We start from the raw sequence: 27,233 nt of genomic DNA, 5'->3' as shown, positions 1-27,233 counted from the left end.
TTGGAGTATAAAATCCAAAAAATTATGCGAAAATTTGCTGATCTGCTATCTAGTGTTCTAGTTTTAATTGCATACCAAACGGAAAGGCGTACAGTAAAAGAACTACAATGACCGAGTACTATCTCCTCCACGTTAGCGGCATGACGTTCTCAGTCGCGTACTATGGTTGGCTAGGCGTTAATTTTTTTAAAAAAGGTGCGCGGTTTTCTTTGCATGGATGGTTGTCATCTGAAGTGGCGTAAGCTTGTAGTCTCTAATCAAACGAAAGAACCATCGTTCATGTTCATATGTAAACAGGAATACGCGTTTTCAATTTTAAAGATTACAACAGGCATGCTTCCATATCTCGGAAGAACTAGGTAGGAAATGGTAAGAACAATGCTGAACCGATGTAATTTGGTCATACAGCTCGTTAACGTGAAACTGTGCAGCTAGCTAGAAGATGCTAGCGGGCCACAGCTAGACTAACCAGCAACGTTTATGTTCGCTGAGGCTAAGAGACTTTCTAGCCGAAAAACTAACTCTAGTTAGCTCTGGCTATGCTTGTGTTAGTAAAATGTTGTGGTTAGTGCATCTGTAGCTCTGTACATATATTGTACATATAACGTATATTTTGAAAAGACGCTAACTGGCAAACCTTTGCGACAACTTACGTTAGCTAGCCTATAGCTCTTTCTCAGCAGGTTTTATCAACCAGCGAATTTTGTTTATGTTCACCAATTTCACAGCTCTAAAAACCTTTGAAGCTGAGAATGAAGTGTTTGAAAGTCGACGAGTACGTCAAACGGACCGCTTGTCCGAAAGACACCGATGCTCTCTGTGGAGAGCTACAGGTAACGTGAAGAAGTCTTATTTTGTAGAGCTAATGTTAAAGTTACGTCGTTTAGATGTGTTAAGAAACGAAATTGCGTGGTGTACCATTTAACTCTGATGTCTGATTAATTTCAATTAATCGATAGCTGACACGCCAACAATTTAGAATAAAAAATGCCTGGCTTGCTGTGATTGTGATTTGTGTTCCCGACAGGAGTATGTGAATAAAGGCCCGGGACCGGAGGGTAGGACGCTGTGTGACCGAGTGATCAGGGCTTGCAACCACCAGCTAGGGACTGCACCCCTAGACGGGGGACACCTGAGTAAATTGGTGGAGCTGGTGGAGCTGGCTGTCCATGGCTATGAGGCTGCGGGGCAGCCAGGGATGCAGAGCACCCCCTTCTACGTGGAAAAGATTTTGTTCCACATTGTCAAGAAGCTGGCCACACAGGGAGCCCACCAGCTTTGTCAGCAGCTGGGAGCTCTAATGTATAACAGACTGGCTTCAGCTGCAGAAGTAAGCAAAGAATGGAGGGGTGGAGTCATTTCCTTCTAACCACATGCCTGGCTCTCCATATTTAGCTTTGACAAAGATCACAGCCAATGCTTTCAGGAGATATGTTACTTATGCCGTCTTAAAGTAAGTGTCATTGTGACGGAGTGCCGTCACTACGGTTGAGTATGTGCTCTGACTGCCATACCAACGAGCCTGGCTCTTTGGCGTCGCGGTCAAAGTCGCATGGTTGGTACCCTGTAGACCCGGGTTCAAGGCCAGGTGGGGTGACTGCTCTCGCCCTTCGCTACAGTCATATCCTTTCTATAATATTGAAGTATGGTAGGAAGACACATTTAAATTATACTGCCTGTCAATAATAGCAAAGCATTGATAAATAACACCACACATATATGACAGCACACATACTGTATAGGGAAGTGGGGTAGTCATTTCTAATATGTACCTTGCTATTTAATGTGTCGACTGCGCTTGAAATGGCATCTCGATTTCCGTGTCCTTAGATGGAGGACTACCATCTACTGGTACGAAACTGCTTTGCGGTGCTGTGGAATGCGCCAGTCAAGACGGCTCATCAGAGGCTGGGCTGCCACATGCAGGCCCTGAGCTTCCTGTTGCTGCTGGACGGAGACCCCAGCCAGCCCTGCACCCCTTCCAAGGTCCCTGCGTACACCGAAGATGCTGTGGCGAAATTTGAGAGAGGCTGCAAGATGCTGACGGTGGATGATGCCGACTGCTTGCTGCAGGAAACGCAGTGCTTCCTCCGACCTCGGGCCGGCAGCGGGTACCGGAGCCGGGTTGCGCTGTGTGAGGCAGCGCTTCACATCTGCAAATGCCTGTGCAAAGCAGGCTTGTGGGACCGGGCTGCAGGCCAGGTGGAGTGGGCCGTCAGCTGGGCAGAGGAGTCGCCCAGCCTCCGTCTGGTCCTGGGCCTTGCCAGGCAGGCTGTGGGCATCCACCACCTGCTTAGGTCAGGAGAGCAGTGCAGGGAGGCACTGAGTGAGTGTGTGCTTTCTCTCAGGGCTCTTCCCGCTTCTCTGGGTTACCAGGAGTGTCACGTCGTCCTGCAGGGCTGCCAACTTGTCACCTGGGCACTCGAGACTGGCCCATGCAAGGCCTTGGGAGGGACATCTCTTCTGGCCTGGTTCTCCTTCCTAAAGGAATACCAGGAACTCCTGCTCAGACAGATGCACGTAGTGAGTGTCTGGAAAATTCTAGCATGCCTTTCAGGATATATTCAGATAAGCCATTTGTTGCCTTGTTTTTGGACTGAAAGTTTTGTTTTGAAACCATTTTGTTTTGGAAATCAAGTAGTTGTTCTTGTCAAGAAACAACTATTGGTAGAACAGTAGTACAAAACTGAGGCTATGGATTTAAAATTACACATCAACATTTTATGTTCTGTCCAAGGCCACAGAAGAGCCAAAAGAGCAGAAGCTGTTCCTCCAGAAGACCTTGTGCTACAGCTTGTACCAAGGCTTCACAAATGCCTGTGACAGTCTGATGGAAGCGCAGGTAGTGGGATCAAAGTGAATTGGTGTACTCAAAGTGCCCCTCTTGTCTTAGCAATCACTATAAAATACCGTGCTTGATCAGTCCTTGGCCATTTAAGATAAAGTAGCTGATGGGTGGTGTTTTTATGTGCAGCTGGAGGACTGTGAGACTCTTTCTAAAGTGCTACTCTACTGCAAAGCCACGGCAGCACGGATGATGAGTGAACTGCAGAAGCTGACAACTGAAAATACTTTCACTAAAGCTGGTACCATTCCTTTTACATGATTTACTCTCTGTTTAGGATGTGCTCTTTCCATTGTCCTCTGTCCAGATCTGACCCTTTATGCTCTATGACATAATTCAAGTCATGTTGGTTTGATGTATTGATGTGGTTATATGCACTGATAAAACGTACAGCAACATGCTCTTGGCATGTTACTGGTTGACATGTATATATGCTAATCAGTCTTTTTATGTTCCTACAGCTACTGCAGTGAACAATCTAGTTTGTGGACTGTATAATCGCAAATTATATGACCAGGCTTTCTCATTGGCTGAGATCCTTTGTCAGCAACTCATCAAGAACAGCCACCCATCATTTCCTGTCAATAAGGTAACACGCTTTTGTATTTTGCCTTTGTTACGGCAATTTTGGGGGAAGGGGGATCTGGGAGGAAGTGCATTATGATTAGGTTTAATTTACTTTAGTTATCCATGCATGTGTGAGGTGTGAAGTGCAAAACTTAAGAGGCCATGCAACATGAAATTAACAGCAAAAATGTATTATATATACCACATTTTACAACCAGGGCAGTCACAAAGCGTTGTACAAAGGCTTTCCGGGGAAATAAAAAACTAGAAAGAAACCCATGGGCCAGTCAAGCAGATGGGATCCATGGGGAAAAACTGAAAGTCCCTGACCCCTAGCAAACAGGTGAAACTCCTGTAAACTCCTGGAAAATATTTCAATACAAAAAAATTGCTACATGCATAGTGAGATATATGTAAATTTCCCAGCATCTAACTTGTCATTGTTGCTTTTTTGGCAGAAATTCCTTTAAGAGGCCATTGCCATGAATTTAATTTCATGGAAATTTTCAAGTGGAAAGTGGAAATGAACTCAAACTGAGTAGGGATGCACCAATATATCGGTCGAACATCAGTCTCGGCCGATATTCGCCTTGTTGACTGCCATCGGCATATCTGCAAATAAGATGGCATTCAACGATGGCAGTGGCCAATGTTTATCTGTTGTGTCGCATCAGTTTTGCACGGGCTAAATGTTGTGTTGGTTATTTGCGGTCTGACTCAGACAACAGTAGCCTACCCAGCTGCAGATTTTGGAGAAGATCCAATAGGTGGTACTATAATTAGATTATTCACATGGCAGCCATTTTGCTCTTATGTCATGCTCAGGGTGGGAGCAGGGTAATTCTTCAGTCAGCATCTATGGCAAAGTGGACCAAAAGTTTGACGTGTGTCAATATCTACCTTTTGAAGAAATAAAACAAAACAGTAGCTGGTTTTAAGGTTATATCCACTAAGTTTAAAGAAAGACCTGGCACACTTAGCTAACTAGCTAGCTAACTTTAATGTTAATTTGGTAGCTAGCTAGCTAACAATACTCAAGTTGTCAGAACAGGTTGCTTGCAGTGTCTGTGGTAAAATTAACTATTTGATCAGATGAGATGTGATGAGGCTTTATTAGTTTGTTGGCTAGCTAGCTCTTAGTAATATGACAGCTGAGCAAAGTGCGTGAAAGCCAAATTAGCTAGCACACTATCTAGCTTTCTGTGTTGTCTTTATTGTAGCAAGCTAGCTATGTGTTTGCAAGGTGATATAATTGTCAGCAGAATGTGATAGTAACTAGCTAGTTACATTTATTGTTTTGTTTGTATTGTAGCTAGCTAGTTAGCTAGATTTGTCTTTGTAAGGTGGTATTTGTACAGCTTTTGTTCAGCTAAATGTGCAAGTAGCTAGCTAGCTAATTTGGCTTTCACTCACTTTGCTAGCTATCAAACGAATACAGTTTCATCACGTCTTATGAACAAAGAGTTAAAATTAACATTCGTATGGCAAGCCAAGGTATTGACGTCTGATCTTAAGTACCGTTTGCTAGCTAGCTAGCAACATTAGTTGGGTAACTAGCTAGTTTCCCTGGCACAAAGGGGGAATAAATAACAAAAACAAAATAAACAAACAAACAAAAAAAAAACATTGGTATCGGCATTGGCCCAGAATTTCACAATCGGTGCATCCCTAAAACTGAGCCGCCTTAAATGCAAGGCACTCTGTGACAGATTGTCAGGGCCATTGAACTTGGGCTTTCTGGGATCGTTAGTGACGTGACTTGTACTCATTGCATAACCTACCTCAGCATGATGAAGCAATGAGTATAAACGATGCTTCACCCACCCTGACCTGTGTGATCTTCCAGTTGAATCGAGCATTCATGCTGGCCGTTCAGAGCTCCAGGAGAGGTGGCCAGCTTGAGCATGCTCTGGACTGGGTTGTGCACTGGATGCGGGCCCTCGGGAACCGGCTTGTGGATCACATGGCAGAGCCTGTCTCTCTTTGGGTGAAAATCAAGGGCGATGCAGCCCGTGGGGGCCAGGAAGATGTGCGGCTCAGGTTGGTGAGGGGAAAAATAACAGCAAGTCTGCTCACATTTCACACTTCTCGGCTCTGATTTTTTTCATAGCTTTCCACCGTTAGCACTAAAGACTCGATTACATTTGCTACTTTGTGTGTAGGTTGAATTAGCTTGATCCTTGCGTTTTGCTGTGCACCAGGACCCTGCGCGACGGCTTCGGGCCAGACGCCCCCGCAGAGGGGGTGATGCTCCGCCTGCTGGAGGAGGAGCTTAGGGCGTACAGGGAGGTGGTGGGTGACACAGCTCAGGAGCGCTACAATACATTGTGTGACCTGCTAGACATTTGCCACGAGGGCAGCGCACACACACAAAGCCGTGCTGTCTACCTCTGCGAGATGGCCCAGGTGGTCTGCTTCCAGGACTTCAGCCAGCAGACCGACTGGTGGGAACTGCTTCAGTTTAGCACTAGCCCTGTTTCTTTGACAAATGCACACTGTAGGTACTTCCGTACAGGTGGTCTGAAGCGTGTAAATGAGTCACTGTCTCGCCCTGTTTGCAAGCAATTAATGTTATAAATGTATAAAATTTGTTGGTTAAAAAAAATTAAAATATTTGTTAATTTACATTATAATGTGTATTATATTTAAAATATGTAATATACTGTATACATTATATATGATGGGGAACAAATGTGATTATGCATGTACTTTTGCAAAATTGCTTTTCAGGCCATCACATTACAAGAAGCATGACAATGTATTAGACAAGAGTGCTAATGATAATACGTATAGCTTTAGTACAGAGACAGAGGCATTGATCAGCCTACCTTTAGAACGGAGTAATGTCAGCACAAAATAATTTTTACCTTTAAATGTTCTGTGCTGTTGAAGCACGGCGGTGGACTTTGCCCAGGAGGCGCTCAGGTTGCTGGAAGAGGAGCCGGAGACAGCCGAGAACGGTGACCAGCTGAAGGACCACAAGGCGCAGGCATCGCTATGGCTGTACATCTGCACCATGGAGAGAAACCTGAAGGAGGTAATGGGCTGTAGCCACCCTTGAGTGCCGCTGCTGGCTATATTAGCTGTTGCGCTGCTTTGGCACTCCATGTAAAAACTCATTCCACTTGCAGGCTATACAGCGGGACCGCAGGCTGTGCGAGGCGCACAGGCAGGTGCGGAGCTACGCGGAGCCCCTAGGGACAAACGACCTGGACTATGAGGACAAGCAGAAGCAACAGGACAGCCAGCTTGTCTACGACTGCCTGCACTTCAGCCTCAGAGCTGAGAGCAGTAAGACCTTAGAGGAGTTGTGCTTTTAGATTAAAAGCATTTGTGCCATATCATTTGAATTAAGGCAACAAGAAAAAAAATGTGTGCTTCTAAGTTCTGTGTGTTTCCATGTTGCAGTTCAATTACATTTGTGTGTGGTTCTCAGGGCAGTGCCAGCCACTGCAAAGGTCTCTGGAGCTGTGGAGGAGCCTACTAAGCAGAGGCACTGTTCCAGCTGTGAGAAGAGCCAAGCAGACAGTCTCCTCCATTGTTCTTATGGGAGGCCTTTTCAGGCTGATGGGCAAGGTGAAGGTCAAAAACAACCCTGCTCTTAGTGGATTTTAATGGCAGACTGATGTATCTGATTGGTGGTTGCATGAAAGGTATGATGTTACATTGGCGATGTCTGCCCGAGCATGGGCCAATTCGATTATGTCTGTATCACCTCCCTTGCTCCAGCCACTGCAGGCTCTTGAGAGTTACCAGCTGGCCACGGGTCTCTCCCGTGGACTGGGCGATACCCACAGCTGTGCCACCTCCATGTGTCATGTGGTCAGGCTGCTGTTGGATGTTGGTGCCCCTGAACTGGCACAGGTACTTCCTACACACTTTACATTTTAACACAATTTCTTTATGACCAACACTAACTTGGCAATAACTCTGGAGAGTCTATGGTAGAGTACCATGTGGGACTTTTTTCTGAACTGATCCTGTTCTCCCCAGGCATCAACCTGCTCCCACCCGCAGTCCCACAATGGTCATATGTCTCACCATAGTAAAGCTTAGATACATTGCTATACTCATCCGGGATAGACCAGTTTGCTTTTTTCTTATTGAATAACATAAGCTAGACATACAGTATTTGGCTTTGTTTTGTTTGCAGACATGAAAAGCTTGATTAAAAAAATACTCTAAAACAACAGAAATTGGTTATGCTGGCGTGGAAAAGATGATTTGCCATTGAGATGAAAATGGCAGTGAGTGGCTGTATGTTTTAATCATGAACTCCAAGTGGATGAAAAGGCAAAAGTAATAATACTGTTAAATAGCGAAAATAATTTTATTCCACCAGTGTATTCTCTAATGCCGCTGCTCCCACCGGCAAGCAATACAAATTAGTTATGTGCTGTCAGATATTACAGTGGATTCCATGGGATACTGTGATACTGGGATGCTTGTCATCTACAGGCCAATATCACAAAGTTCTGCTACAACCTCGGCAAAGCAGTGGAGGCACATTGGTGTCCCTGTGCCAGTGGGTACTGTAATATTCATATTGGCTCAAAGGTTCTGCTAGTATTAGAATAGTAAAACAATATAAAACCAGTCAGTGAATGCATGCAAATGTGGCGGTTTCATTCTGTACACCATGTTCAGCTGCAGCTGGAGCAGGTGGAGAAGTTGCTGCCATCTGTGGACTCTGATGGGCTTTCCCCACTCAGTGTGCTGGCCAGACTTCTGAAAGCTCAGCTCTGCTACAGTACTGCTCAGGTAAAGGAGACTTTTTCATTTTAGTTGTGGCACCTCTCTGAGGGATACACTTCATTCCAGCTGACAGGCTATAGGCACCCCTCTATCACGCCACCTAAACACAGGGAGCTTGATTGCACAAGGAGGTAAATGGCCATAGGGGTTTAGATTACAAACAAACCTTTATTTCAGTTTGGTGAAGGTTTTGCTGTTGACTATTCAAGCAATTCTGTGCTCATTCCCTCAGTTCTGACGAATCGGGGGTGCCACCATAGCAAATGGCTTTTGCTGTTAACAGAGTGTGGTCATCTGTGTCACCAGGTGGAGATGGGGGTTTCCCTACTGGACCAAGTGATGAAGGAGGTGACTGAGCGCAAGCACTCCAAGAGCTGGTACCTGCTGCAGGCCATGGCTCTCCAGACGGCCAGCGCGTACCTCGGCCTCGACGTGTCTACACTGCCCTGCTACCTCCGCCAAAAAATCACACAACATGGTGGGCATATGAGTAGATGATGTATGCCTGTGGTGTCCCTCTGTTCCTCAATCCTGTGTTTGTGTGTTTGTTTTTGCCATCCCCCCCCCCTTTTTTTTTTTTAAACCCCCAGGGCTGTTATTGGATAGCACGTGCAAGCTGTGTCTGCTGTATTCTTAGCCAGGTGGTTCAGCAAGCCATTGTCGCAATCAGATCCTAACAGTTTTGCTGTTATTTGATTTGTTTTTGTTTGATGAACTCATTTTGGATCCGATTATGAGCTTGCTTCATAATGGTTTTAACCATAGTGGATGGGTGGTTTTTATTGCTAATAGTGAGTCTGTGTTTTAGGGCTGAAGACTGCTGACACAGCACTGTACGAAAGCCTGAAGCTATTGTGTAGCCTTTTGGTGACACTGGTAGGGAACGGCTTCTATGGTGCCCACAGCAATGGCGCCGACACACATTTTGTTGACCAAGGTAAAGTTACATCACACGCAAACGCCATAGCAGACTTTACAAACAGGGATTATAAACCTTTTTAGATTGATGGGCTCCTTTGACAGCAGGTTGTATTAATATACTGACTAACAAGTCAGAGTATGGACTTGTTCCTGTTCTTCTAGTACTACGCACTATGCTCAGGATGCTAAATATAACATTCATAGGTTAGGGTGCATTGTATGTGAATGAAAAATGCCCTTGTTCAGTTCTGAGATGCCAGTGTTGCTGATGCATATGCATATGCTGGGACCACAGGGGACAGTGTTTTTTTGAAGTGGCAGCTGCTGTCAGAGGTGCTGAGCTGCTCCCTGAGGATGGTGGCAGTGAGGAGCCACAGTGGAGCTGTCCCTGAGGCAAAGGCACAGTGCCTGGAGGCTCTCAAACTGGCCACCAAACTGCAGACCATCAGCCAGTAAGTCACAGGGAGGATTTGTGAAAAAGGCAGCAGGCTGGGATTGGCCCCTTGGAACTTGTGAAACGAAAATTAGGATGGTCTCCAGACAGATGGCGTGCATACTATACCATTCTGTTTGAGAGTTCGTGGAGACTGTGTAAAAGGCTGTGTTTTTCTGCTTCTGCTCTGTGCAGGTGTTCTGAGCTCTTGGTGGTTAAGGCAGAGCTAGAACTGCAGAGAGGTGAGAGGGACCTGAGTGGTATGGACCTGCAGAAGGTCAAGGATCTACTGGATCTGGGCACTGGTCAGTATGCTACGTTACGCTAGGCCTACATTGATAGCAGGTCCTGTGGCTTTGTATGCCACATCTTTTTAGCATAAGTCACAATTGAACAGTGTTTCGTATTTCAGAGTTCATCAGTAAAGAGGGAAAGGCGGAGGTGAAAATCAAGCTGAGGAAAGGGTGCCCCACGAAGAAGCTGGTGCCCCCTGAGCTAACACAGGAGGAGGACTACAGGAGCATTCTCAGCACAGCAGCCTTTCCTCTGGAACCTGTCGACACAGTGAAGGAGTGGGCCCTGACAGCCTCACCTAAACTCAAGACCAAGCCTCAGAACTGGCTGTCCTCCCTGGCTCATAAAGCAGACTGTGACTGCCCCTGCTGCTCAGACCCTAGACTGGGCCGGGTTGTGGTGCGATGGGCTGCGGCCCAGGCTGAGCTGGCCCATCAGCTAGAGCAGGAAGGGGGAGAGAGGCAGAGCAGTAAGCTCTTTCTTGCTGCCTTGTCACGCTGTAAAACGCTGACAGCAAAACTTGGGTTCAAACTTGCCAGTTTAATGCTGGAAAATGACATCCCCACAAAGGAGGTGCCTTCACCTTCCTTTGTCCATGATCTAGTGGGCAAAATCTACCTGCACATGTCCCTCACCAGTCTAGAATTGCATTTGGAAAAAACTGAGGGGACATGGGAGCTCCTGGAATCTGGTCTCACTTTCATGGCCTCACAACGTTCCCCCGAACTGGTGCCCCTTCGAGCCCACCTGCAGACTACCAAAGCCCTGGCTTCCATCCTAGCTCTTGCTGCCAATAAAGACTGCCGAACAGCAGAGCTCTTCTCTGCGGCCTGGTCCTGGAATCTAGCGTCCAAGTGTGAAACTAAGCCTAAAAGGCTCCGCTCAACCAAAACAATTAAGCAACCTGGAGAGATCCTGGTGATAGAAGACACCAAGAAATGCAAAGACCCAGCTGCATCCTTAACAGTGCCCAAGGTTAAGATAACATTTCCTTCCACCAAGAGCAAACATTCCAAAAAAAAACCTGTAATTAAAAGCTCCAAATTAAAGTCAGCTGCTGTGGAAGTGCAATGCGGATTTGACTTTGATGATGAAGTGCCCCAGATTTCTGTGAGAACACACTCTCCTGGTGCTGTGTGCACCCCCAACCAGAAGCTTAAAGGTGCACCCCGAGCAAGACGAGGTGAAGCAAAGCCACGCTCTAAGCTCCATTTCCAGGTGTATGATGAGTCTTCCCCAGTACAAAACAAACCAGGACCAGTACCTGCTGCTCCCAAACGAAGCAAGAGGTCTCGCTTTAAGGTGAGGTGACAGGCAGGCGGCCTACGCGCCATGGCTTAGCTTCTGTGTGTATCTACTGCAGGGTTTGTCGAAAGTTGGAATCTATCAGAAAACATTCATTTGCTTCTTTTAATCATTTCTGTACTTTTTCAGTCATTGCCTCCACTTGATTTGTTTTGGGGAAATTATTGGTGTTAATTTTTTTCTGCAGCAGGTAGAATTCAGTGATGAGAGTGATGCCGAGACCAGCACTCAAGAGGCACCTGGGGCGATCTGGCCACTTTCCAAAACCAGCTGTGCCTCTAAAGCAACATCAGAGAAGAAAAAAACAGGTAGGACCAAGAAGAGCACGGCCCTTCCTTCTCCAAGCAGCTCCTCTGTAGAGGAGGACGTCTCCTCCTATGCTTCCCTTAGGAGAGGCAGAACTAAAAAACAGAGCATGCCCTCCACTGCGGCCAGAGGTGTTTCCACTAGCAAGGAGGAGCCAGAGAGGCTGAGGGCCATAAAAGAGGACATGGACCCGAGCATGGACATAAGTGTGGAGAAGCTGCGAGTGTCTGACCTGGTGGAGGAGGAAAAAGATGGTGAGACATTTCCTGTTCTTGCGTACTGTCAGATTGGCCTAAATGTCTCACTCGACCCCCTGGAAGGACACGCTTGATTACTGGCCCCTGTTTTTAGACAAAAAAGAAATGTAAGGGGCGGTGGCCTCTAGAAGCTGTTTGCATGCCTAGTCTGGGCATTGTTTAATTACAGAAGAGGCGGTGCCTTTGCAGGAGATTCAAACTTCTTAAGTTACTATGCAGTGCAATTGCTATGGTACAGGTGTTGTGCAACGCAATGTTGTTTGCAAACTACATGGCCAGAGTTACCCTATGTATTTTTCCATTTAATACTGATTTGGGGGAGTTATGTCTTTATGATCCAGATATATTTGGAGACCGTTTTGTGTGTGTAAACTTCCTTGGTCTTGACTAACTTTCAAATGGATCCTGAGTGGTTGTTGGGGAAGGCACTCATTCCCAGCACAAGCTAAGGCTAAGAGCTGTTAAAATCCATAGCAGCAGAACACTTCACTTGATGGCTCAGTAGATGCCTGACTGGATCAGATGACATCAGGGATGTGGGCCTATTCCCCATTTGGTTTTGCTGTTCTGGTGCATTGTGGGAGTTGTAGTGTGAAATTGCATTATTTGCTGTGCTGTACTGCTACTGGTGGGCACAGAGGATGATGCTATTGTAAGGTGAGCTTAATGTATAGATGTTAATTCCAAAAATAGAGGTAAAAAAGGGGGAACACAAATATACATACAAATGTCTCCTTCCTACTCCATGACTCCACAGGGAGGCCTCAGAATGTCCCAGACACAGATTTTGAAGTGCTTAGAAGGGATCTGTGGGTACACCAGGAGATGGAGCACCTTGGTGAACTCGGCAGAGCAGACCACACTGGCACCCAGCCCTTCCCTACAGTATACCCCAGCACAGGGCCAGGTGAGACTTTATGGATGTATTTGCTTATGCATTTTAGGGAAAACCCATTGTTGATTCCTATAGGGGTCGACCGATATGGTTTTTTTTTTTTTCAGGGCTGATACCGATACCAATTATTAGTAATCAAGGAGACTGATAACCGATATTTGGAACCGATATACATTTGCAATAAAAATGAAAATCTAGGTGTCAAAATTTAGTTGGTTTCAATTATGCAAATGTTTTATATTAACAACGTGATAGCAGGGAACCTGCCATTCAAAACTAGGCTACTTCATTACTAATGATTAGTATAGCTGAATATGTACAATAGCAGTAGAAGTGAACTCAGACAACTGTATTCAACTCAGACAACTGTACACCATCTATGCAGTCCATGTATGGATAAATACAGGCCATAGGGTGCTTTCACACTAGAGCTTTTGGTGCGGACCCGAGTCCACCCGAGCTGTTAGTTTGGTTCGTTTTGTTTATGTGACAGTTGTTTTCGAACTTGGGTGCACACCAAGGGACCATACCTGAGTCCTCCAGAAAACAGGGGTCTGGGGTACGGTTCACCTGAATTCCAGTGCGGTTTGCATTTGGTGTGAAAGCGGTCTGATGTAAAACCAGGAAGTAAATGCTATTTTGCCTCCCTTTTGCATTGTTGCCTAGCGACATCAGTAAAGAAAAGCTGCACATTCCTTATATGTTGATGATGTAAACCAGGGTTCGTAACCAAAAAATGTAATGGGAAAGGAGACCAGTGGGGGCAGGGGGAGGGGGGACCAGCAAAACGGACCAAGTGTGAAAACAGCCTGAGATGCAGTTCCATTATGTCTAAAGTCTCTAACAACAATATCCTGCACCTCTCTACAAGAAACAGTCAGAGACAGCTTCAGAACACACTTCAGTAATGTTACTAGTAGTCATGGGTTGAGACTGAGAGCATGACCAGCCCTGGTAAGTGACATGCAAGAAATAACGTTATAGCATATCAATTTTTTTGCTAGTCAGCTGGCTAAATTATGGATCAACAAATGAACTTGTTGACGTTCGCTATCGCATTCAAGTTAGCTGTACAAGACTCAACATTAGCTTACGTTATTACGACCATCGGCTACCTATAACATGTAAAATCCCCAACTCATACGGGCGAGTAATGTTATGTTCGGAATATGGAAGCTAAAATAAGTTCCAGTTGCACTGGCACCAACGTTACTCAAAGATATAGCTATCACTACGTAAATAAACTGTTGTCTTGTTATAGTTAACTGTATATTACTGCAACAAAGTGCATTATTCTGGCATTTTCAGTGCAACTGGGAAACTGAGCATGCTTGCCATTATAGAAATAGAACATTAGACTGTGGTGTTTTTGCAACTTCAGCATAGAGGATTTTGACGTTTATTGCGATTTTGGCAATATCTGCTGCCTTACCTTCGAAACACAGCTCCACTTGCTCACCGGAGCTGCTCCAGTCTGCAAATGCGTTCCTCTGTGCCTGTCTGTGGCACAGTAGCCTTCAGTGTTGATAGGCTATTACTAGTGACATGTAACCAATCAGATAGTGCTGTGGGCAGGACACTGGCTCTGATGCAGCCACCTCTCTCTGTCTGTAGTCACCACTCTGTGGTCTTGAGCAAAGTAGCACATTTTTAAGTTAATTTATTTTATCGGCAATCGGATAAAAAACATAACGATTTAGATAATCGTAAAAATGCTGAATACTGGATCTGATAATCGGCCACGCTGATAATTAGTCGACCCCCAGACTCCTGCCCACTCCAGGTGCTCTGGGTACAGGATAATGCCAAGTTGCAGTAAAGATCGGTCCATGGGCTGTTCATTATTTGCACTGCTGTAAGGATTGCCTTGTCCCTCTGTAGACGGGCTGTCACTGGACTCGGTGCGATGTCTCCTGCTTAGTGCCTGGCTGTCCCTCCAACACTTCCCCCCACCCAGACTCTACCCCCAGCTTTGTGGCCTCCTGGCACTGTGTCATGGACAGAGCGACCCTGTGACCACTGCAATGCTCCATTCAGAGTCCTTGGGTGTCACCATTAGACATCACATGACTCGGCACCTAGCTGGAAGGCTTGCGTAAGTACCTTTTTTTTTTTTTCTTGCCTTTAAACTCTTCAATTTACTAATGCTGTTCTACCGACTAGTGATACATTTTTCTGCTTCCTCCCAAGAGGACATCCATGGAAGATTTTGTAACACAGTTTATGTGCACCTGTCCTGCCTCCCCAGGAAATTAAGAAAGGCAGCAGCCCAAGATCTGGCAGACAAATTGGGGTCTCTAAGTCTAGATGGCCCCTCAACGCAGCCTCATTTGCAGCAACGTCTTAGCCAGCTGGAGAGAATTTTTTCCTTCCTCACTCTCAAACCTGAGGCCTTCCCTCATCAGCATGGCCAAGAGTTCACACGGCAGCTCGAGAACATACCTTCCGGTAAGTGAAGATGCTGCTGGTCAGGAGAAGCTTACCCGACCCCCGGTTGAACACCAGCATTTGATGTGCAGCTCTGGTTGTTTATTTGCCAATTCTCCACAGGGATGACTGTATGCCTTCTGTCAGTGGTTGGTGAACAGCCCAGTGCGATGGGCGACACCATTCTGCTGTCTCGCCTGGAGAGTGGCGCTCTCCCCATCACTGTCCGCATTCCAACCACTCAGAGTGAGGTATGGCGCATTTCATTGGTGGAAAACATTCACTCTGAGTTTAAAATGGTGTCATACACCAGTTGTGAAGCGTTTCTGAAAAATTGCCGGCTCACCATGGCTGAAACATTGCCTTTCAATCCCACAAATGTATTGCTGTACTGTGCCAATACTTTGTAGGCAGTGCTACAAAGTATTGGCACAGTACAGCAATACATGCCCCAGCAGCATTCCCTGCTGGGGCACTGCTGCTGTACCCATGTTTATCCCAGAATTGTCTCAGTAAATATCCAGCTGTATAAATGGAAAACATTGTAACCTGTATAAGTCACTCTGGATAGTGTGTTACATTACATTACATTATTGTCATTTATTTTAGGGGCCTAAAATAAATAAATAATAAATAAATAAATAAAAGCTGCAGCTCATCCAGGATGTTCTCCCCCTGGTTCTGTAGTGTCCCATAAGCAGGATTGTCCAAGAGATGGAGGGTGTGCAGAAGCAGCAGAAGATGGTGAGCAATGTGGCAGACAAGGCCCAGTGGTGGGAGGGACGGAGAGCGTTGGATCAAAGGATGGAGGTAAAGTAGCCTCCAGTGATACACGCAGCCAGAAGGCCTTTCATTAAACAACTCCAAGTCTACCCTTTTAGGAACAGAGGGAAAGTTTGCCTAGCATGTTTGACTACTGCTAAGACAGTAAATGTACAGTGTTGGGTCTGGTCACTCCTCTGTTTGGAGAAGTGTAGAGATGAGGGGAAGCAAACGTCTCTTTCCCATAGAGGGCCTTTACAGAAAAAGGTCTGGATAAAGGTTTTAAAGGAGTGGGAGACAATCCGATGGTGAGATTGGTATCAGCAAGTGGATAGTAGGTGGCAATCCTTTCTGTGGTTCTTTGTCCAGAGATTGTTGGAGGACATGAGGGAGACTCTAGGTTGCTGGCAGGGGCTGCTGCTTCCAGTCTCCTCTGACCCCAGGCTCGGCAGCTACGCCAGGAATCTGCATCAGACCCTCACAGAGTGCGGAGCGCGGACCACTGAGGAACTCCTGAAGGTCTGCATGTCCACTGAACACCTCCTACCTTTTACCAAAAACCATTGCCCTCATTTCCCCCACAGCACCCTAAATTTCCTATTTTTTTCTCCCTCCAGGCCATCTTGTCTGCTGCCCCCCTTCTCTCACAACAAGACATGTGCTCTCTGGCAGAGGGCCTATGTCCAGGCAGATCTGAGGAGTCCCTGGCAGTGCTGCAGAAGGCAGCGTCTGCTCTAAAGGACATTGCAGAGCCGCAGGGTCACATTGTCCTTGTGCTAGACAAGGTAGCATCGCCAGTTGTGTCAAGTTCAACATATACTGTGTGCGAGGACATTTATCTGCAAAAATTGTCTGCAGTTTCAAACTTTACCGCTAAACCAGGAGTTTGACTTTGCGCACTTTTCTAAAAAGACCATGGCAACAATGGTATGCCTTCCCCTCCCAAAACAAATATTTTAGCAGATATTTAGCCCAAATATTTTGAAACTATTACTGGTCTATGAAACACAAAAACGTAAGCTGGAACACTCCAAGTATTGTGATCAATACCACACTATTTTTCTTTCTGAATCACTGAACACTACCCCTTATATTTGATGTTACAAAGTGGAAGCAATTTTTTCTACTTCTGTTGAAGTCATTGGTGACAGCAACGTTCTAAGACAATAATTTTCTGTGGAACAGTCTGTTCTAAGCACCATGTGATTATTTCAAATATATCACCACTGACAGTGAGAAGTACCTGCTCCCTGTAACGTAGCTAGCTAACTAGTCCACTTGTATTTGAAGCCTCTCTCCAAAAATTGTATTATATATGTTGGTGATGTCTGTGGCTTAGTTTGCGCCTCCTTTCTAACTCTGGTGCCTCACACTTTGAATACCTCTACTGTAAGTAATGTTCCTTGGTTGGGGCAGACTTGCTCAGATTGATCCCAGTTCAGCAATTAGTGGATTTACCAGCAGGACTGGAGATGCTGGTGACTCTGACGTATTGACTACTGTGTGTCTCTCCCCAGTACTTGCAGAAACTTCCATGGGAGAGCATCTCCTGCCTGAGGTCCCGCTCTGTCACCCGCATGCCCTCTCTCCACTTTCTGCTGGGTCATGCTGCCTTGAAACAGGTCAGACTGGACACATCCAGCCTTAAAAGCCACTGTCAGTAAGGTGCCGAGGACCGACAGCTGTCTGACATTGACCGACCCAATACTGTCTGCAGTGATTTTGCTGAAATGATTACATTTGTCTTTGCCACTTGTAATGGTTTACAGTCTTGTGGAAAAAAAAGAAAATTAAAATCATATCCTTGTCATACTCAGCTGGATCCTGGGTCTGTTCTGAATCATGGTGTGGACCCACAGCAAGTGTTCTACGTGCTCAACCCCGATGCCAACCTGAAAGACACAGAAGAGCGTTTCAAAGAGTGGTTCACCAAGTAAGTGGACCTGGACCCCCTCAGAAGGGTCATTTCTTTTTGACACTGTAAACCTTTGAGATGCAGGCTGTCCTATTATTGCCCATTTAATGCTCTTTTAAATTTTATTTTAGTTTTATAGTAGTATTTTTTTACTAGTGGGGATTGTGAGTTTTAAAATGTAGAGCTGCTATGCAGTTTTTGCAGAACTTATTAGCTAGAATTTGTGGTCAATGAAGCCAACAGGTGTGTGTGTGTGTGTGTGTGTGTGCGCGTGCGCGCCCGCCGTAGGTGGGAGGAGGAGTGTTGATGTTGGGGTGTAGGAATTAACTGAAGAACAGTGATAGGATATGTTGGTGATCTTGGATGGAGACACCAAATGTGTCATTGTGCCACTGACTGGTCATCAACAGGCCAATGGTGCTACATGTGAACATGATCTTTAACAGGAAGTCTCCATGAGCAGCAGGAGTAAAAGCTCTCTTTAATCCTTTCCCTCCAAGCACTGAAAAAGCCAGTGTTCACCATTGTTAAATGTGCGCAACATCCATGATTTACATGTAATATGAATGGAGAGTGGCAAAGTCTGTGTTTACAGAATATCCAAAACATGCCCATTTGGAGACGTTTAAACTGGGGATGCACCGATTTATCAGCCGTACATCGGTATCGGTCAATATTCACCTTGTTGACTGCCATCGGCCTATCGGCAAATAAGATGACATTCACCAATGGCAGCGGCCAATGTTTATCTGTTGTGTCGCAGCAATTTTGCACTGGCTAAATGTTGTGTTGGTAATTTGCGATCCAACTTGGACTAGGGGTGAGCTATATATCGAATATATGATGCATCGCGGCTTGTTTTATGTGGGATGTAATAAATGACTATATTGCGAACATCGAGTACAGATTGTCGTAATTTTTTTAAGCCATCGGCATGAGACTGGCTTTGGCGTTTTGCTTCTCTCGCTCTCTCCTATGGCTCTCCCTCTCATAGACACAAAAAGAAAAAAACTCGCATACATACGTCACACACACACTCACCCGCCCATCCAGACCACTCTCCTGGCCGAGTGTGTGCGACATATATAGCAGGGGTTCCGTTAGCCGGTAAGTACCAGTTTTTGCCTGGTAAATTATAAGCTTGCCGGTCAAAATGTCCGGTAATAATGCTCATACAAAACGTAGCTATAACAAAGGCTTTCCCTAAACAGGACATTTGTGTTTTGACAACGAAAAGTGCTTATTTATGAGTTCAGCAAGCTGTACCCCGACTGGGCTACACTGGCTAAAATTGCCTGTGTTCTGCCCATGTCAAGCGTGCCAACAGAGAGGGGCTTCTCTCTGCAGAATCGAATTAAGACGGTGCTGCAAAGTCATCTGGAGGAGGAGAGAGTTACGCAGCTTATGCGCATTGCAAGCCGCAAAGACACATTGGACACGTTTGATTTCAAGTCAGCAGCAGAGGACTTGCAAGGACTTGTCGCAAGGAAAAAAAAGAAAGTGTTACCCGGTAGCCTATAGGCTACATTTGATGCCATGTAGACATAGCCTTTTTTAAACAGGCTACAGGTGTTACAGGTTACAGATGTTTCATAATAGCCTACATTTTAGCAGCTAATGTTGAGGTTTTACTCAGTAGTTACTGTTCGTTTTGCTTAATCTTTACTGTTCATTAAATAGTCATTAAATAGTCAAACTGATTTGAGGTTGTTGTCATTCTTTCGTCAACCTAGGTGTACCTTATATTTGTGTTTGTCTGAGATCTTGACAAGCCTCAAAATTTACTGATATTTGTCCTTATTCTAGTGGGGCTTCTGTTGACTGCTTTTTTTTTCTTCTTCTTCATTTTTCCATTTTCTCCCCAATTTGGAATGGCTAATTCCCCAAATTTTTGGAATGCCCAATTTGTCCTCAATGTTCGGTCCCGTTGCACAACCCCCACTGTCAAGACGGGAGGGCGTGGACAAACACGTGCCCTCCTCCGAGACACGTGATGTCAGCCGCTGCTTCTTTTCGCACTGCGGTCCACAAGCTAAGCTAGTACAGAGATGAGTTGGAGGAAGACCAAAGTGAGAGTATAACTGGATTTGTCTGTATATTCAACAGACATGGCAGATAACATTCTACGATATGCATCTGATTTTTCAAGTTCACTCTCAATGTGCTGATAGTCAAGAACTGACGTTTGAGGTGTGCAGCAGTTTTCCTTCAGGAGATACCGGCTTTGTTGACGTCCTGTGTATTTTGGTCCTCTCCTAAGTGAGCCTGTCTGGCAGGGTGTGTGTGGAACCGCTCCTTCTCCCGAACAACTCCAGGAGGCTGTAACGACAAAAGACCTCTACATGTGAGTGCATAAATATTTGACTGCATATGTTATGTGTTCCCTCGCGCACATCCAGGAGTGGTTGCACAAGGCCGTTGAAGGTGAGGCGGGGTCGATTGCTGGTCGCTGCAGGCTACACCTCACACTACTGGTGTGTCATTAGGTTCACTACTGTTCTTAATTACTGACAGAACCATGGAGCTAAAGCTATCATGACAAAAAGAAAGGAGACAAGTTCAAGCTCAAAGTACAAAGTTTTATTTGTAAAATGTAAAATGTACAGTAAGCAGTGAAATGATGGTCGGCAGCAGGGCAGACTGTGCAATAGAACATAACATAATGCTCATAATAGAACAAAATATAATTTAAAGAAATAACTTAAGGAAGATATACTATAAAACTCACAATAGAAAAATGTGCAAAACATAGAAAAATGGTTAGAACGCTAAATGCAGCACATACTGGAGTCTGATGGCCTTGGGGAAGAATCTCCCATGGAGCCTCTCAGTGTTGGCCTTGAGATTGCGGAGGCGTCTGCCTGACTGCAGCCACTGAAAGAGTTCTTGGTTTGGGTGATGGGGGTCCTTCATTATCCTACTGGCTCTGGTGCTGCACTGCCTGGTATACAAGTCCTGGAGGGGAGTTAGAACGGTCCCTGTGGTGCGCTCAGCTAGTCGCACCACCCTCTGCAGGGCCATATGGTCCTGTGAAGAGCAGTTCCCATACCAGGTAGTGACGCATCCTGCCAGAATGCTCTCAGTGGAACCAGAGTAGAAGATTTTTAAAATCTGTTTTGACAGTCTGAATTTCTTTAACAAGACAAGTGTATTTCAGGGCCTGCTGCACATTATGTTTAGTTGCATCAACAGTACAACCTTAGATTGCATTGCCACTGACTAACTTACACTGTATATCAGTTATATCAGAAGCATTCTTCTGCAAATTTACCCGGGCCTACAGTATTTTGGCCAGCTCAATGTATGGTGGTAGATTTTGCCCCAAGCCCAGGCAAAATGAGAGCAGCTCCATAAAAGAATCCTGTAAAATGTCACAGCCAGAAAGCTATTTATTCCTGCTTGCTGGTGTCGGTAGATCAAGCTAGAGAAAAACCTTTCATGCCCATGTTGTATGTTGGATCCACCTGTTAGTATCATTTATCATACTCTTCACTGTGATTCCTCCAAAACCAGAAAGACAAACACAAGTATCACAATTTCCTTTTCCATCAAACTAACAAATTGTACAAATGTACGACTTTGTAAATAAAGCACTAGGTTTATTTATATGGTAAGGTTTATTTATAAAGGTTCGCTTACTAAATACAGCACAGGCCCAGTGCAGGTAGTGGAAAGCATGGTAGAAAAGCATTGGTTATTCCAAATTTATACAAAAAGAATGTCATGTTGCTCTGTTTGCTCAGTGAAAATTTGTAGATGGCTGCCTTTTCCATGAAAAATGGATCCACAGAGTTTGATGCTCATAAAGAACCAGGCAGTGACCCATACGATTGAAATGGCTTTTGTTCATTAACTACCTTTAGGTTTAACCCTGATAGGTTCCCCTGGGTTATATGTGTGCAGTACATATGTGCGTTGTGTGTGCCCATGCCCGACTTGTGCCCCCTCTTTCTCCAGTTATGTGGGACATGGAGCTGGAGCACGGTTTCTAGATGGCCAGAAGTTGCTGAAGGGGGAGCTGCACGCTGCTTCCTTGTTGTTTGGCTGCAGCAGTGCAGCTCTGGCTGTCCATGGAGAGATTGAAGGGGCTGGCGTAATCCTCAACTATCTCATGGCTGGTTGGTAAGTGACATCTGACTGTACATTTTAACATGGCTGGATTTTAAATTGTCACTATTTACTGATGTTTCCATTTTATAGCGATTTAAAACTTTTAAATTAATGTGTTGATTTAGTCCAAAGCCGCTGCCTTGTATTTGAGCTCCACTGAGTCATTAAATTTTCATGGTGTAAGAAGTGAATCCCCCAGTCTCCTGTAACCATGCATTCTGAAACTGGCTTATGTCAAAGATCCCCTTTAAGCTTAAACACTATGGGGCAATTGCTCTGTCAGCTAGGTTAGCTGTGCTTTAGAACTGTACTACTTAAAACAGAAGTATCACGAGTTTAATGCACAGCTGTGTGTTAAGATAAACATGATTGCTGTGTAACAACATGCACGGGTTCAGCTGATTCGCAGTTAAACCGTCTGGAAACTGGAAGTTGGAGATCTACCCAGAACCAGAGCCCATCTATATAGATATTATCTGCCAGAACATTGAGTTAACAAGAATGCCACTTAATGACATAATTTATGATTCTTTGCGAGTTGGATCCTCGATGTAATATAAATATTATAGGCTACTGTAATAGTTATTAGGCGTATATATTTCTTATACAGTTCTTATACAGACTTCACATCCGCCAAAAAAAAGTTTATTTCCCTGCAATAAATGAATAAGGCCCTTCCTGGATCCTGTCGTCATTGAAGTGTCTGAAAGGGAACTAAAGTTACAACTTTATTGTAATCAGGGATGTGCATAGACATTTGTTTTGGATGAAAGTGGCTGTGAAATTAATAAATGTGTTTGATCGCTAAATTGTTTGTTGTGTGTGTGTGTGTGTATATATATATATATATATATATATATATATATATATATATATATATATAATAAAATCCTGGTGTTGAATAAAGAATTAAACAGATTAGATTAAACGGCCTACAATTTTTCAAAGATGTAGAAAGTTATCTCTGCAAACCTTAATTATAGGACTATATAAAGACATATGTCTATATAGCTTTTATTTCACACGGTCAAAGTAAGTGACGACATAGGCCTACATTGGGGCAGACATTAACAAAATATTACTACAGGATGTGATGGATGTGATGTAGGTCTCATATTGGAAATGAGATGGTTTAGTCTCTCAAACCACCTTAGTGTCAGGTTTAAGCAAATACGCACAAAAAGTGACCTCTAGTGGCTGATATGAAATTTCTTGAAGACACAGCAATCAAGAAAAACTGTGTTAAACTCTAAACCGCAGCTAAGCTAACGACAGAGCAATTGCCCCAATTTGCTTTTGGTTATCAAACATTGAAATTTACTTAAGTAGCAAACAACCTCTTTTGTGACGGGACAGTTGTGTAATAGGATGTATAAGTGAAGATGTCAATTTTTGTTGAATTTTGTTGAATAATTACATAAAATATTACTTTAAGCTAAAATATCGTTGATTTATAAGTGCCTAGAAATTTACCAATGCCTGGATGAAACTTATTTATCTAGAGCAAAGCTGACAAGCATTTCTTTGACTTAAACAGGACAGGTTTTCTTTTTGAAAAAGATGGGCCACTTGTTTCACAGGTGAAATTGAGGAAGACCACAAATCAGAAACCAAAGACTATATGAACAATCACATTGTATGTAGCTGGAAAATGTTACTGTTTTTGTGCTGTGTACATTTGTCAAACTAATATACACTCAATGGCCACTTTATTGGGTACACCCATCTAGTACTAGGTTGGACCCACCCCTTTGCCTCCAGAACAGCCTGAATTCTTCAGGGCATGGATTGTACAAGGTGTTGGAAACATTCCACAGGGATTTTAGTTAATGCTGATGGAATGGCATCATGCAGTTGCTGCTAATTGGATGGTAGTCTATTCATGCTGCAAACAGCCTGTTCCATCTCATCCAGAAGGTGATCCATTGGGTTGGGGTCTGGAGGCTGCGCTGGCCACTTGAGCAAAGTAAACTCACTGTCATGTTCCTGGAACCATTCCGAGACAGTTCGTGCTTTGTGACACGGTGCATTATCCTACTGGAAGCATCAATGTGATGAAGGGTAAACTGTAGCCATGCAGGGATGCACCTGGTCTGCAACAATGTCCAGATATGTTGTGGCCTTCAAACGCTGGTCACTTGGTATCAAGGGACCTAACATGTGCCAGGAAAACATTCCCCATAGCATTACAGTACTGCCACCAGCCTCTGCTGTTGACCCCAGGAAGGATGAGTCCATGAAGTCATGTTGCTTACACCAAATCCCGATTCTGCCCTCAATATGACACAGCAGGAACTGAGATTCGATTCACCAGGTGATGTTTTTCCAGTTCTCAGTTGTCCAGTGTTGGTGATCACATGCCCATTGGAGCCGCCACTTGTATTTAGCTGACAAGTGGAACCTGGTGTGGTCGTCTGCTGTTATAGCCCATCCGTAACAAGGACTGGAAAGTTGTGCTTTCTGAGATACTGTTCTGCACATCACTGTTATATTGCGCTGTTATTTGCCTGTTTGTGGCCCATCTCATAGGTTGCCATTCTCCTTCAAACTCTCACCGGAGAGCTTTTTTCGCCCACAGGACTCCTGCTGCCGGATGTTTTTAATTTTTCACACCATTCTCTGTAAATCCTACACACTGTCATGTATGAAAAGCCCTGGAGGGGGGCAGTTTCTGAGATACTTTGGCCCTGTTCACACCTGGCATTAACATGTGTCTTGGGTCATCCGATCACAAGTGGACAGAGCTAAGTACAGGTGTAAATGCACCCAAGACGCATTGAAAACCGATCGCTCAGACCACATTCGGAGGTGGTCTGGGTCGCATACGGCCACATTTTTTTTTTTAGCAGTGTGAACGTGAATATGTCCTGGGCCACATTGAAGGACCGTCTATTCAAGTGATGTCCTCTGCGTAAGCAAAAGTACATACTCATTTGCGCACCAACAGCATTCACACCAGTGTTGTTAGCTGTTTAGCGCATATGCTAAAACCAGTGTGATTAGAACACGAGATTGGAAAAATTCTAGCTAATTTTAGCTTTGAGGAAACAGTGATTTAACGTTAGAAAATATAGCAAATGCTAACTGAAAACTATAAGAAGCTTTTAACGCTAATGAAAACATAAACCATGTAACGTAGCCTAACGTGCTGCATAGCATGAAAAATAAGTTACGAGCGAAAGGGTTTTAAAGTGCGACAACAGGCAACAACAACTAGAGTTCGCAAGCTACCTGGCTCAAATGCTTCCAAGCCCCAAAGGTGTAATGCAATATATTACATGGAAAAATTGTATTGTGAATAATATGTGAAGTGTTGTAGTTCTACAAATAAATGTTAGTAGACTATTGTGGGAGTCAAGATTTACGATATCATGAATATCAAGGGACATTCTAAAACACTTAACATGGCTTAATGTACCAAAACTGCGATCAATGATCACCAAATTTATCTGACATCTCTTGTCAGAAACACTTCTTCCTGTCAAAAAAATCAAAACTGAAATCCTAGGAGTATGGTCAATATCTCACTTTAAGCCTCTCCATTGACCCCATTATAAGGAAAAAGCTTAACATAGCATTATGGACCAAAACAGCGACCTATTAGGACTACACTTCTCTAACACATTTCTGATCATGAACACGAAACATAATATCTTGCTTAGCCTATTTAATCCTACCATACTGGCAAGGTGACAGAAAAATACGGTGAAGTTCGAAATGTTCTAATTTAGCGTTTCTGCTTTTTCCAACGATAAACAGAATTTAACAAAAGATCAGGGTTAAGGGTATGTAATTTCAGTGATGAACGGAATCTAGCTTGCTAGTCAACTAGGTTTTCTTTTACAGATACAACACACATTATTTCATAGTGACAGTTATAACAAGATTTGTTCAAACAGACCTTTAAATGATGCCTAGACTTACATTTGCAAACAGAAATGATGTACGTGTTTATTTGCATATTGAGCGGGGAAGTGAGACCCGATCACGAGTGGTCACTCGAGGTGCATGTGGAGAAGCATTTTAATGCCAGGTGGGAACAGACGTACTTAAAGCTGTCCACTTGTGATCGGATCACCCAAGACGCATGTTAATGCCAGGTGTGAACAGGGCCTCAGTCGCATAGCTTACTCATTTTATCCACTCATGTTCTAAAACTCAGTGGAACAGTAACTGGATCCCTCACTGCCTGTCTGCCTGTTTTGTATAGCAAGCCACATGACTCAATGTCACAGTGATCCATTTTCATGGACAGGGGTCGTACCTGATAAACTGGCCACTCCGTGTATATACATGCATGCATATACATTACATTATTGTCATTTAGCAGACACTCTTATCCACAGCGACTTACATAGGTTAGTTTTTACATGTTGTTCATTTATACAGCTGGATATTTACTGAGGCAATTCTGGGTTAAGTACCTTGCCCAAGGGTACAAAAGCAGTGCCCCAGTGGGGAATCGAACCAGCAACCTTTCAGTTACAAGCCCTACTCCTGACCACTATGTTACACTGCCATCCACACACAATGCATATTTTCTTACTTGTATACATATTTATTTATCTTGTCTTTTTCCCACTGCTCACCAGCCCACTGATTCTTGGCAACCTTTGGGATGTGACGGACCGTGACATTGACCGTTTCACTAAAGCTCTTCTGCAGTCGTGGCTCTCTGCTGGCCATGGGGCCCCCCTCCTGAATCACATGGCTTCCTCCCGGCAGGCCACTTATCTTAAACATCTGATTGGAGCGGCACCTGTAGTGTACGGTCTTCCCATTTTCCTGCGATAATTTTTAAGTGACACAGAAGCGGACAGGTGTCGTCCCCTCACTTTTGTTGAAGGCTCTTTAACTCACAGACAGCAAAGAACATCAGGTCTGTTTGAAGCTCTTGAACATCCATACAATGGAATTTGTTGCCATTTTGATTACCATGAGTTCCCCCTGTGGGATATGTAAGACATTTTATTGCAAAGTGTGTGGGTAGAGAATAGCCATCTCTGTGCTTATCTTAACATTACTTGTGGATTTGTTTTGATCTTAGTCTTAGATTGTCAGGTATTGTGTACCTTTCAACCCACAATAAAAAATATCTGACTTTTTAAACTTTTTTTTTAAGAATTATGTTGTATTTGACTGAGAAACTAAATTTTGTCATTTTACTTTTTTAAATTGCTTGACATTTGATTTGATATAATTTCTATGCATTTTAAATGTAAATAAATGTATTAAATTTGTTTGAAAACAGTGTTTATGAATTCCAGCTTTTGTGCAACTACCACCACTACTAAAATAGGAAACATTGCTCCTGGAAATGTGTCATGGCTCATTAAAGTATGTCCTGTTTTAATTGAATGCAACATTTAAACTTCATTCATTCCCATAAAGCACATAATACTTAAATATTGCATTTTTTTGCTTACAGTGGAATAACACAT

At 44.2% G+C, this 27,233-nt stretch overlaps 1 protein-coding gene across 1 annotated transcript; it reads left to right on the top strand.

The window, feature by feature from the left end:
- Positions 1-269: 269 nt before the first annotated feature.
- On the top strand, positions 270-26,617 carry espl1 (extra spindle pole bodies like 1, separase). The gene is made up of 32 exons (XM_036530653.1): positions 270-369; positions 729-833; positions 1,028-1,330; positions 1,831-2,520; positions 2,738-2,842; positions 2,975-3,086; positions 3,307-3,434; positions 5,259-5,452; positions 5,614-5,856; positions 6,305-6,449; positions 6,544-6,703; positions 6,849-6,988; positions 7,142-7,276; positions 8,060-8,173; positions 8,474-8,645; positions 8,976-9,104; positions 9,384-9,540; positions 9,717-9,826; positions 9,934-11,117; positions 11,311-11,680; positions 12,441-12,590; positions 14,460-14,673; positions 14,827-15,026; positions 15,129-15,256; positions 15,693-15,815; positions 16,137-16,286; positions 16,385-16,552; positions 17,285-17,389; positions 17,585-17,700; positions 19,943-20,026; positions 21,640-21,804; positions 26,385-26,617. Exons 2-32 carry the CDS (start codon positions 753-755, stop codon positions 26,584-26,586), a joined length of 6,477 nt encoding a protein of 2,158 aa, XP_036386546.1. The 5' UTR covers positions 270-369; positions 729-752; the 3' UTR covers positions 26,587-26,617.
- Positions 26,618-27,233: the final 616 nt, after the last annotated feature.

The sequence above is a fragment of the Megalops cyprinoides genome, chromosome 6 (assembly GCF_013368585.1).
Source record: "Megalops cyprinoides isolate fMegCyp1 chromosome 6, fMegCyp1.pri, whole genome shotgun sequence".
NCBI classification, from domain to species: domain Eukaryota; kingdom Metazoa; phylum Chordata; class Actinopteri; order Elopiformes; family Megalopidae; genus Megalops; species Megalops cyprinoides.
This window is presented reverse-complemented; position numbering and strand designations above follow the sequence as displayed.

Bases quoted from the DNA above. Each gene is read 5' to 3' on its own strand.
- espl1 (XM_036530653.1), top strand. From the start codon at position 753: ATGAAGTGTTTGAAAGTCGACGAGTACGTCAAACGGACCGCTTGTCCG. The intron at 834-1,027 runs GTAACGTGAAGA...TGTTCCCGACAG, and splicing joins CTCTCTGTGGAGAGCTACAG to GAGTATGTGAATAAAGGCCC. The intron at 6,989-7,141 runs GTGAAGGTCAAA...CCCTTGCTCCAG, and splicing joins TTTTCAGGCTGATGGGCAAG to CCACTGCAGGCTCTTGAGAG.